The sequence below is a fragment of the Stenella coeruleoalba genome (genome assembly GCF_951394435.1).
Source record: "Stenella coeruleoalba genome assembly, chromosome: 8".
Classification (NCBI taxonomy): Eukaryota; Metazoa; Chordata; class Mammalia; order Artiodactyla; family Delphinidae; genus Stenella; species Stenella coeruleoalba.
Window position 1 is genome coordinate 12,069,577 of NC_137154.1, and position 11,297 is coordinate 12,080,873.

General features: G+C 52.6%; 1 protein-coding gene across 2 annotated transcripts; it reads left to right on the forward strand.

Moving 5' to 3' along the window:
* The first annotated feature begins 1,387 nt into the window (after positions 1 to 1,387).
* On the forward strand, positions 1,388 to 10,829 carry SSRP1 (structure specific recognition protein 1). 2 transcript variants are annotated; one of them, XM_079930214.1, is made up of 17 exons: positions 1,388 to 1,517; positions 2,015 to 2,115; positions 2,559 to 2,744; positions 3,596 to 3,701; positions 3,987 to 4,177; positions 4,283 to 4,513; positions 4,656 to 4,759; positions 4,843 to 4,971; positions 5,211 to 5,432; positions 6,185 to 6,257; positions 6,669 to 6,807; positions 6,925 to 6,970; positions 8,419 to 8,548; positions 8,986 to 9,156; positions 9,273 to 9,361; positions 9,906 to 10,092; positions 10,332 to 10,829. In XM_079930214.1, exons 2-17 carry the CDS (start codon positions 2,062 to 2,064, stop codon positions 10,401 to 10,403), a joined length of 2,130 nt encoding a protein of 709 aa, XP_079786340.1. In that variant the 5' UTR covers positions 1,388 to 1,517; positions 2,015 to 2,061; the 3' UTR covers positions 10,404 to 10,829. The 2 variants fall into 2 exon arrangements, with proteins under 2 accessions (XP_079786340.1, XP_079786341.1); XM_079930215.1 differs by lacking the exon at positions 1,388 to 1,517 and adding an exon at positions 1,795 to 1,812.
* The last annotated feature ends 468 nt before the right edge of the window (positions 10,830 to 11,297 follow it).

Consider the following 11,297-nt stretch of genomic DNA (forward strand, 5'->3'; position numbering starts at 1 on the left):
TCCTTTCTCGAGTTGCCACTAATAGCATGGGTCATGGGGAGGGGGTCTCTTGGTCTCCTGGGAAGGGGTGATTAAAGAGTCCTACAGTTCCCATTTCCTACTCATGTTGGCAGTGGCTGAAACTCTACGTCTAACACAGCGTTATCATACTGGGTTTTTCTGGGCGTTTTGTTTTACTGTCAGTTTACTTATCTGAATCATTTGTTAGATTACATGGTCCTGGAAGGCTGGTGCTGTTTCCATCTTGTTTATTAGTTTCCTCAAATCTTATCACTGCATCAGAGCTCAATACATATTTATTGAATCTTGTTGAATTTATGTTGCTAGATAGTGCGGTAACAGCCATTACCCAGAGGTTAAAGTTATGAGTTCAGGGAGCAACAGGGCATTCCCGTTGTCTCTTGTCCCAGGATCGAGTTAGCAAGCTGGTGTAACAGTAGGTCAGATTGTCAGAGAAATCTTGAGTTCAAATATTCTGTCCTGATGTCTTCATACACGACACATATTATCAGTCATTCTGAATGTAGGGTCACGGTGAGGACGACAGAGGAGAACTAGACTGGGGTAAGTAGATCTGGATTCTTAGTCTTCAGCTTTGTTGCCAACTGAGACCCTGGGCCGCTCCTCTTAGGGCCTCAGCTTTCCCATCTGCAAAAGGAGGTTGGAGCAGATGAACCCAAACATGTCTTCCAGGTCTGGCCTCCTCTGATTTTGCAAGTCGCACCCTAGCACTATATAAGGCGGGGCCTGGTTTCTGCAGTCCCAGGCTGATGTGATTTCAGATCAGTTCCGGCTCCATGGTGAATCTGACACCAACACTCTAACTTGATACCCGCTGGCCAGCCCCTTCCAGGCGACTCACAACTTGCAGTTACTGATGTGAAGTTTTTGGATGCAGTGAACTCATTTCAAAAAGGATCCAATCCCATGTGACAGGGGAGGGCAGTACAGTCACAGACACACCAACACCCGCATTCTCAGAGAAGGCAGTGGGAGGAGTCATTTCTCTCCACAACTCATGAAATATTTTCCTTTTGGTCCCACAGACTCCTTTCTACTCCACGAAACCACTATTGTGCAGGAGAGAGAGGACACACATCGTTCCAACACGTACACCCGCATTTGTGGAAAGTCTGATAAAATACAACTACACAACTTCTCTTTAAAACCTAGTCATCCCCTGAAGTGTCTGTAATTTTTAAAGAGCCCGACGCGCTCCCACTTTCTAGTCGGATGCCAAGCGGGTGAGACTTCAGCGCACCCCTCTTCCCTCAGGTCCTCCAGCGCCGACGACGCTCTATGTGACCGCCGCTAAGGCGGGCCGGGCTCGCATCTCTCTAGCCAGCTCGTCTGCTCTATGGTCTGCGCCGGGCTTCCGGTGGCGGGACGCTGGGCCGCGCACGCGGGAAAAGCCTCCCCAGCGTCCCCCCCATCCCCCGCGTCCCCACCCCCGCTCCGCGTCCCCCAGCGCGCCCACTGCCCGTACCCGGGCCGTCGCGAGGCGACAGCTTGAGAAGGTGGGTGGTCGCCGTCCCCGTTCCCCAGGAGGGCGCGGGCCCTGCTCCCCCGCGGGATGCGCGTGATGGACCATTCCGCGTTGGAATCCGCGGGCGGCGGGCGAATCCATTTTAGGGGGAGGGGAGAACTGTGGGTCTGGGACCGCGTCGCGGCGGGGGCTCTGGGAGGGAAACCCTGCACTCTGAGCTGGGTTGGGGCGCGGGCGAGGTGCTGCCTCCCGGGCAGGTCCTGGGGCTCCGCTGCTTGTTGCCATGGCGCCCGGTGGAGTGCCCAGAGTGGGTGTCTGGTTGGGATGTAAGCGCTACTTCAGGCAGGCCTGGTTTTTCAGCCCGGGCTGGGCCTGGCCCCTGGAGTTCGGCAGAGTCGGCCTGTAGGTTCCCAGGCAGAGGACATCTTGAGACATCCCAGGCACAGCAAGGGTTGCCACTTGGCTCCATCCGTAGGCAGAATGAGGTGTTGTCCTTTGTACTTATTTATCTCCCTCTCTCGAATTCAGATTCCCAGTCTGCCGTGTATCTGCACACTTAACAGCGGCAGGTCAGCATGGCAGAAACACTGGAGTTCAACGACGTGTATCAGGAGGTGAAAGGCTCCATGGTAAGAAGGGTTTGGGTTTTTAATACAGGTGGAGGGAGGGAGGTGGAGTAGACGTTTTGTTTACTAACAAGAGCTTGTCTTGATGAGGTAGCAGTATCATCAGTGTAGCGACTTTGGAAAAGGAGTCAGAGTATGATATGTACTTGGTGTTTCCTCAACAAGAAGCAATCCTGAGAGAGTATAAAAATTATACAATGTTAGAAGCTGAAGGGACCACACCTGCTGCTCAGCCCTGAATCCGAAACTGAGGACCTGCAAGGGTTCTGGATCAGGGCCAGGATTAGAATCCACATTTTCTGGCTGCTTGTCTCCTATTGGCCCTCACCCCTTCAGCTGTTGTTCCTGCGTTGCTATCTGGCCAGCCCAGAAGGGGTGCTGGGTGGGACTGACCCTGGTCTGCATTGTGTGCTGTTCCCGTGCATTTGGACCTGTTTTTCCAACAGAATGATGGTCGGCTGAGGCTGAGCCGCCAGGGCATCATCTTCAAGAATAGTAAGACCGGCAAAGTGGACAACATCCAGGCTGGGGAGTTGACGGAAGGTATCTGGCGCCGAGTAGCTCTGGGCCACGGACTTAAACTGCTCACGAAGAACGGACATGTCTACAAGTACGACGGCTTCCGGGAGTCGGTGAGGTGTCCTGTTGCCATAGCCCCGTTTTTACTGTGCCGTCTTCTTGATTTTTAACCTTCTAGAGAGAAGTGGGGCTCCTTTTTCTGATAACCATGTAAATGCTAGTTTGGGCTCCTTAGTGCAGGACCATTGAAGCTATTAAGCAATCAGTGTTCAGCTTTGGGTGTCAGTCTTGGGAGTTTCTTTGTGCCTTGACTCCGGAAGTGTTTCTGCTGTTTTGATTTTTTGGTGGTTTCTGCCTATGGCCTCTCTCCAGGTTCAGGGTCTTACCTGATGCTTTAGTTTGGGTTTTGTTTTTTCATTTTGAACTGCTTGAGTTAAAGACTTCACTTCATCTTCGTTTCCACTTTCACTAAAGCAATACCTGTACAAAGTCAGAAAACCATTGTGAGGTGCATAGCCAGGAATGTCAGTCATTTACTCCTCCCCCAGCCTGAGAGCCGGTCTCCAGAAACAACCTTTTCCAAAAGCCTTTTTTTTTTTTTTTTTTGCGGTACACGGGCCTCTCACTGTTGCGGCCTCTCCCCATTGCGGAGCACAGGCTCCGGACGCGCAGGCTCAGCAGCCATGGCTCACGGGCCCAGCCGCTCCGCAGCATGTGGAATCTTCCCGGACCGGGGCACGAACCCACGTCCCCTGCATCGGCAGGCAGACTCTCAACCACTGCGCCACCAGGGAAGCCCTCAAAAGCCTTTTAAATAGCTTTATAGCTGAGACTTTAAGTCAGTGTGGATTTCTGATAAAAGGTATATTGGACAGTTTCTCAGAAATAGATAATCCCAGAATGTTCAAGTTTGTGTTAAGGCCACTGGGGTTTACTGGGCTTGGTCTCTCCCTTCTACTCACAGGAGTTTGAGAAACTCTCTGATTTCTTCAAAACTCACTATCGCCTGGAGCTCATGGAGAAGGACCTCTGTGTGAAGGGTTGGAACTGGGGAACAGTGAAGTTTGGTGGTGAGTCTTGCGGAAGATTGAGGTCTGGGGGGAGAAGGAAGGATGAAGGGTTTCAGCCTTTAGCTTGTTTTACTCTCTTACTGCCACTGTTTCTGATCTCCTGTCAGTTTGTAATTTATCATGTACTTGAATCGAGGACCAACGGTGCACTGTGCCTAGTCCCTGGGGTACAGTATTAACAAAATAGCCTCAGTGCCCTGTCCTTAGGGAACCTATAGTCTGGCGGGACATAGTTTATGCAGAGCCAAGGGGAGAGCTTGTGGCTCGATACGCCTTTTCCCCCAGGGCAGCTGCTTTCCTTCGACATTGGCGACCAGCCGGTCTTCGAGATACCTCTTAGCAACGTGTCCCAGTGCACCACAGGCAAGAATGAGGTGACCCTGGAATTCCACCAGAATGACGATGCAGAGGTCTCTCTCATGGAGGTGCGCTTCTATGTGCCTCCCACCCAGGAGGATGGCGTGGACCCCGTTGAGGTGAGGCCTTCCCCGGTTGCCTTGGGAGCAGATGGTGTGGAGCAGGCCCCAGACAGCCCAGGGGTGGGGTCTCTGCTGCTTGATTACCAGTGTGTGCTTTTGCAGGCCTTTGCCCAGAACGTGCTGTCGAAGGCGGATGTGATCCAGGCCACTGGAGACGCCATCTGCATCTTCCGGGAGCTGCAGTGTCTGACTCCCCGAGGCCGTTATGACATCCGTATCTACCCCACCTTTCTGCACCTGCACGGCAAGACCTTTGACTACAAGATCCCCTACACCACAGTGCTGCGTCTCTTTCTGCTGCCCCACAAGGACCAGCGCCAGATGTTTTTTGTGGTAAAAGCAGAAGCCGCTGGGGGTGCATTGCCCTGGGTTTTGCCCGTGTCTTTAGTAGACGTATCTCACCAGTGTTTAGTTCACCAGCACGTTCCTGTGGAGCACTGACTGGTGCTGAACTTGGTCGGCTCTTCCTTCCCAGATCAGCCTGGATCCCCCCATCAAGCAGGGCCAAACCCGCTACCACTTCCTCATCCTCCTCTTCTCGAAGGACGAGGACATCTCCTTGACTCTCAACATGAACGAGTGAGTGTGTCCCTGGCCCAGGCAGGAGGCAGGTGTGCCAGCAGAAGGCAGCAGTGCTCGTGACCACGTCTTCCTGTTTGCAGGGAAGAGGTGGAGAAGCGCTTCGAGGGGCGGCTCACCAAGAACATGTCAGGGTCCCTCTATGAGATGGTCAGCCGGGTCATGAAAGCCCTGGTGAACCGCAAGATCACAGTCCCAGGCAACTTCCAAGGGTGAGAGTACAGGCCTGGGCCCGTGGCCTGCTGGGGATGGGCTGTGCCGTGTCTCCGTGGTAAAGCTGTCCTGGGATGGGAATGCAGCTGGTTGGAGGCCTGGTTGGGTTGTGGCTTGATGGCGTCAGTTGCCCCCATCATAGCAGCGTAGTGAGGTTTACTCACTTGAGGGCCTGAGCACACAGTGCGTCTCCTGCTACTGAGGCGGCACTGACTGAGCTCCCTGCACCTGCCACCAGGCACTCGGGGGCCCAGTGCATCACCTGCTCCTACAAGGCCAGCTCGGGGCTGCTGTACCCACTGGAGCGGGGCTTCATCTACGTCCACAAGCCACCTGTGCACATCCGCTTCGATGAGATCTCCTTTGTCAACTTTGCCCGTGGTACCACCACCACTCGTTCCTTTGACTTTGAAATTGAGACCAAGCAGGGCACTCAGTATACCTTCAGTAGCATTGAGAGGTGAGAGTCTCTGTCAGTCACTTCCTGGGCATCCTGGTCCTGACCCAGCCTCGACCGGGAAGGCTGGCATGGCCTGGGGTACTCTCCAGGGTTGGGACTCTTCCCTGACTCCCCAAGCCTCGAGCAGGACTTTTCTTTTGCTTCCTGGAATTTGGTCCTCCTTGGAGTGCTCAGGCCTTGGCAGCCTCTCCATTGCTTTCTTTCTGTAATTAAGAAAAAGGTCGTTCTCCGTATTACGGAAGCTCTATGTGTTTGGTATTAGCCCTTCTTCTCCTCCACTGCCCCCGTGAGGGAAATGCTATCTCCCTCTTTCCTGGAATGAGCTTTGTGCCCGAGAACACGCAGCTAATGTTTATTGAGTGCTCGCCGTGGGCTAAACGTTTTACAAACATCTTCACATTTAATCCTCATAACAACCCTGAGAAGTATGAGATACAGACCAGTAAAAAGATGAACACGTCCCCTCCCCCTGCATCCTCCCCTTGCTCTGTGCATATTGGTAAATAGGTGCACCTCCCTCCCCACCTTTTATTTCCCAGAACTCTTGAGACCATGTAGGTTTCCTTCAAGGCTAGTGCCTGACTCTTTCTTCCTGCCGTCTTCCGGGAGTCTCTGAGCTGTTGGGTTGGAATAGTGCGGTCAAGAGCTCCAAGCCCCACGGTCTGTCCTGGCCCATGGGTGTCAGGACAGCATGGGGTCCACCCCTGTGTTGGCCCTGCCTGTCTAGTAATGTGGTGCATCTCTCCTCACAGGGAGGAGTATGGAAAACTGTTTGATTTTGTCAATGCAAAAAAACTCAACATCAAAAACCGAGGATTGAAAGAGGTACCTGTGTGTGTGGAAAGGATGAGCCTCTCTCCTGTTCTTTCTGCGGGGCGAAGGGGCAGGGGTTCGTCTGGCTTCTTTTTCACTCTCTTTTCTCTTCTTACTCTTATAGAAAAAAGAGGTGCGTGTGACCCCTTCCCCCTCCTGGTGCAGGTTTCCTCAGCATGACCTTAGAGCAGTCTCTGCAGCCCCTCAGGAGCCCCCAGTGGGGCTGGGAGGGGGAGGGGCTTGGACTAACCCCGCCAGCAGGAAGTCTGGGGCGAAGGCCCTGCACGTTGGCTGCGTGTGGACAATCCAGCCCCAGGGTCTTCTGGGCGCTGCTCTGATCTACTCACAGGCATGGGGAGCGCTTTTTTGAGTCTACAGGCACCGGGGTGGTTTGGCCCTCACTCTCACCTCTGCCCTGACTAGGGCATGAACCCCAGCTATGATGAATATGCCGACTCCGACGAAGACCAGCACGATGCCTACTTGGAGCGGATGAAGGAGGAGGGCAAGATCCGGGAGGAGAATGCCAACGACAGCAGTGATGACTCAGGAGAAGAAACCGGTGGGCTCCCCTTGGCAGTGCTGTGCATGGGGGCGGGGCGGCTCTTCCGTGGGGCGGGGGCTGGGCGTCTGGGATTTCCATGGGGGCAGAGTTGATGTATCCTGTGCTCTTTTTCAGATGAGTCATTCAACCCAGGTGAAGAGGAGGAGGATGTGGCAGAGGAGTGAGTTTTGGGTCCCCCTCGTGGGGGTGAGGTGGCGGCCTGTAAACTTAGGGGACCAGAATATTTCTGGACGTTCCCACGTGTCAGCGTTACCTACGGACCGAGGGTGGAAAAGTGACCTCCCGTGAAGTGATACGTGGAAGTGTTTTGGAGGTTGTCAAGATGCTTTGTAAGTACAAGGCACATTGTGGAGCCAGAAAATGACAGTGGAGAGAGAATGGGAGTAAGGATCAATGCTTGCCAGCTTCCCAGCTGGGAATCACTGGGTCAGGCGTTGCATCGTGGTGTCCCCACCTGTGAGATGGCAGTGTTCTCCCCGTGCCGTATCCATCGAGACTCTTGATCGCTGATGTCAGAAAAGACTCAGACTGACTTTAGCGTAGGAGGGAATTTTACAAGCTCGTGTAACTGGAGAGTCTGGTGATAGAATTGGCTTCAGGCACTTGGACCCAGCTGCTTATAAGCTGTGGGGAATCTTTTGATTTCTTCTGATTTCCTTATTTTTAGATAGGTTTGCCCCATGCGGTGTTAAATGACCCTGAGAAGCTTTGGACAGGCTTAATCCTAGTGGTTTAACACCCAGAAATGCCAGTTTGCTCAGAGCAGTGGTAAACAATGTGGTTACTGCCCCTTCCTGAGTCTGAGTTACTAGGATGTGCTCTGATGGGCCAGAACTAAGCCATTTACCCGCCCTTAGAGCCTGTGGTTGGGGTAGGCCCTTCCTGAATGGGGCAAGGTGGTTCCCAGCAGGAAATTGGAACTCTCTTAATTCAGAAGAATTGGGAATGAATGTTGGGTGGCAAAAAGAAAAAAAAAAAAATCTGCTGGAGTTCACTAGTTGTGCTTGCCGCATACTTACGAGGTCAGTGAGCAAATGCTTGTGAAAATGCCTTGAAAACGGCTCAGCACCGTTGAGGTGTAAAGCAGCTCCACCTTCTGAGGAGCTCCAGGTGCAACAGGTACTGGGTTACACTGGGTTGGACTGAAGTTGGTTTTCCCCGCTTTTTATATAGTAACTAATTATCTCTTCATCGGAAAAGACTACAGGGCAGATTAAAACGATTAGATCAAAGGAAGCGGTGAAATGGACTTGGGGCATGTTCTGGGCAAGGCCAGACAGTGGTTTTGTCCCCAGGAATGTGGGGACGGTGTAGGACCTGGGTTAGGTAGGGCATGACCAAGGAGAGCCACTGGAGCGCATTGGTTCATTTGTTTCTCGCTGATTGATTTAGCAAGTAACCCATTGCCATGGCTGGGTCTGGAGAGGATGTGGTTGAAGCCACCTCAGCACAGGGGAGGAGGCAGGGTTGGGGCCTGGTGGGGGGAGGCCGTGGTCCTCCTCCCTCTCTCCTTTCTGGGCAGGTATCTTTGGGCTCATTTTCCTCCTGTCCTGAGCTTGTGGGGTGTTGTCCTCTCTCCCCGAGTCTAAGCCCCACTCTCCTTGACAGGTTTGACAGCAACGCCTCTGCCAGCTCCTCCAGTAATGAGGGTGACAGTGACCGGGAAGAGAAGAAACGGAAGCAGCTTAAAAAGGCCAAGATGGCCAAGGATCGCAAGAGTCGCAAGAAGCCCGTGGAGGTAGAGACTCTGCTAAGTGGGAGGGCGCTGGGGAAGCTGTTCTCTTTACCTTCTCCTGTCCTCCACCAGTAGGGCCTGCTGACCGGTCCTCCGGGGCGGATTTTTATAGTCAGTGATGATGGCCTTGAGGAATGAATATCTTGGAAATTTTTCACTCTGGCCCTTGAGATAATCAGCTTCTGGGAGATTTGAATTGGGGGCAGGCTTCTTCTGTGCCAGGAGCCCAAGGAAGGGGGCCCCTAGTGAGCTTGACCCTGGGGTGCAGAGGGGAGGAAGACATTGTCTTTGCCCTTGGGGAGCTCTCAGTCTGGCCTGATGCTACTTAGTCTTCTCTCCATTTTATCCCCCTAAGAAATTGTCCAGATAAGTTCTTTGGGAAAATGGGGCGGGGCGGTTTGTGGAAATAGACGGCCGAAGGCATTTGGGTTCTTACGTAGGTAAAGAAAGGCAAAGACCCTAATGCCCCCAAAAGGCCCATGTCTGCCTACATGCTGTGGCTCAACGCCAGCCGAGAGAAGATCAAGTCAGACCATCCTGGCATCAGTATCACGGATCTTTCCAAGAAGGCGGGCGAGATCTGGAAGGGAATGTCCAAAGAGAAGAAAGAGGTATGTAGCAGCAGACATGAGGGGTTGGTGGGACTTTGTTGTATTGGTTTAGCCTATGTCAGGGAAGAGGCCTCATTTTTCCCTGTGTTTTTCCTGTGTGTGTGTGTGTGAGACAGGAGTGGGATCGCAAGGCTGAGGATGCCAGGAGGGAATATGAAAAAGCCATGAAAGAATATGAAGGGGGCCGGGGTGAGTCTTCCAAAAGGTGAGTCTTGGGAACAAAATGGCCCCGTAACCGCTTTCTTGGCAGGTATGTTTGCAATTCCAGGTTGAGGATCGGGGTGTTAAAGATAATAGATACGCTTCTGACTGTGGTGGGCAGTGCTCCTCGGAGCTGGGTACGCAGTTGCCCAAGTATGGGTAATGTGCTAGAGAATTGCCCAAGTCACTGGGATAAATATGGCTCATTTTCCTAAGAGGGTCAGTTTGATTTGAAGGTATGGGGAAATGAAAAATACTCGTTATTATGGAGCATAATTCACATGGAGTTTTAAAGAGAAAGTAAGAGGTTTTAAGTACATTTTGCATATAGGGCTGCTTCAGGCTGTAGCTCTTGACTCTTCCGGTTATTCATTTATGACGTGCTCCCTTGGGGCACTTGGGGCTGAGGTGGCTGGCTGTGCACATGTAGAGTGAGCTGGGCAGGGTGGCTGGGATTGGGAAAGGCCTTGTTACAGCCAGGAGAGATTTGGCCTTGACCATGGGTGGGAACTTGAGGGCCCAGCCCCTTTCCCCTCTTGCTAATCTAGGGATAAGTCAAAGAAGAAGAAGAAAGTAAAGGTAAAGATGGAGAAGAAATCAACACCCTCTAGGGGCTCGTCATCCAAGTCTTCGTCAAGGCAGCTGAGTGAGAGCTTCAAGAGCAAAGAGTTTGTGTCTAGCGATGAGAGCTCTTCAGGAGAGAATAAGAGCAAAAAGAAGAGGAGGCGGAGTGAGGTGCAGCAGGAGTCGGGGGCTCTGGAGCCTGGGAGGGTGAGGGGCGTCTGAGTTGGTGGGGCAGGTGTTTCTGGACCAAGGGTTGTGGTTGGCCCTTGAGAGAAATGAGAGGTGGAATTCTGTGGTTCTGAAGGCTAGTGCTGGAGTCTAGGGATGGGCTTGGGGACTCTTCACTGAAAAGTGGCTGGGGGCACACCTGGACTCGACACCTTTCCCTCTAAGAGAACTTTGGTTTTCAGGACTCTGAAGAAGAGGAACTAGCCAGTACTCCCCCCAGCTCCGAAGACTCGGCGTCAGGATCTGATGAGTAGAGAGGAGGAAAATTCTCTCTTCTTGGGCTTTACCCTGTCACACCCCCAGTCTCCGCGCCCCGTGTTTTGGTACCAGTTTCTCCTCGTGTGAAATGTAGTCCTTGGATTCCATGCCATCTGAACAAGCTCTCCTGCTCGTATGCACTTCCCTGGGCAGCAGGGGAGGTGTCTTACTCTGCTGCTTCACAAGGATGGCTCCTTATAATTAGGGGAGAGATTGGGTGGGAGGCAGGGCAGTGCAGGATCCAAAGCCTTGTCTTGCTTTCCCTACCTTTGGGATATAGCTGCTGCTTGTCCTGGTCAAGTTGCTGCAAGCAGGGGTCATGTGAGGTCAGGTCTGTAGCTCCTAACCGGGGCCTATTTCTACTTTTATTTTGTATTTCTGGTCTGTGAAAAATCAACATTTAATAAAGGGAACTGACTTTGGAAACCATGTCCTTATGCCTTCTCTCTAGCCCTGTTGTGTGGCTGCCACTTTTGTGTTTACTGCACTCTTCTGACCCTTCATCTGGGAAGCAAGTCTCCAGGTACATCCTGTTCTGTTCCCGACTGGACAAGCATCGTTTTTCACTCTCTTCTGCTGGGATGGGCCACCTGAGAGTCTAGAAATGAGAGCTGATCTGATTAGGAAGTGTCTCTCATAGTTGCACTCCATTAGCCAAGCTGAGGGGGCAGCTCCGGCTCCATCCTTAATCACCTATGAGTCAAGGGTTTTCCAAGTCTTTAGATAATGGAATCGGGATTGACCAGCTCCCCTGTAGCAGGGGTAATGGAAACCTGAGCCCGGGGAATTGGGGAGGATGAGTGGGGCGGGTGTGTGTGTGGTGGGGGGTGTAAGTCTGATGGAGATGCAGGAAAGGTGTGGAGTATGTGTGAAGCTTTTCTTATGGGAGG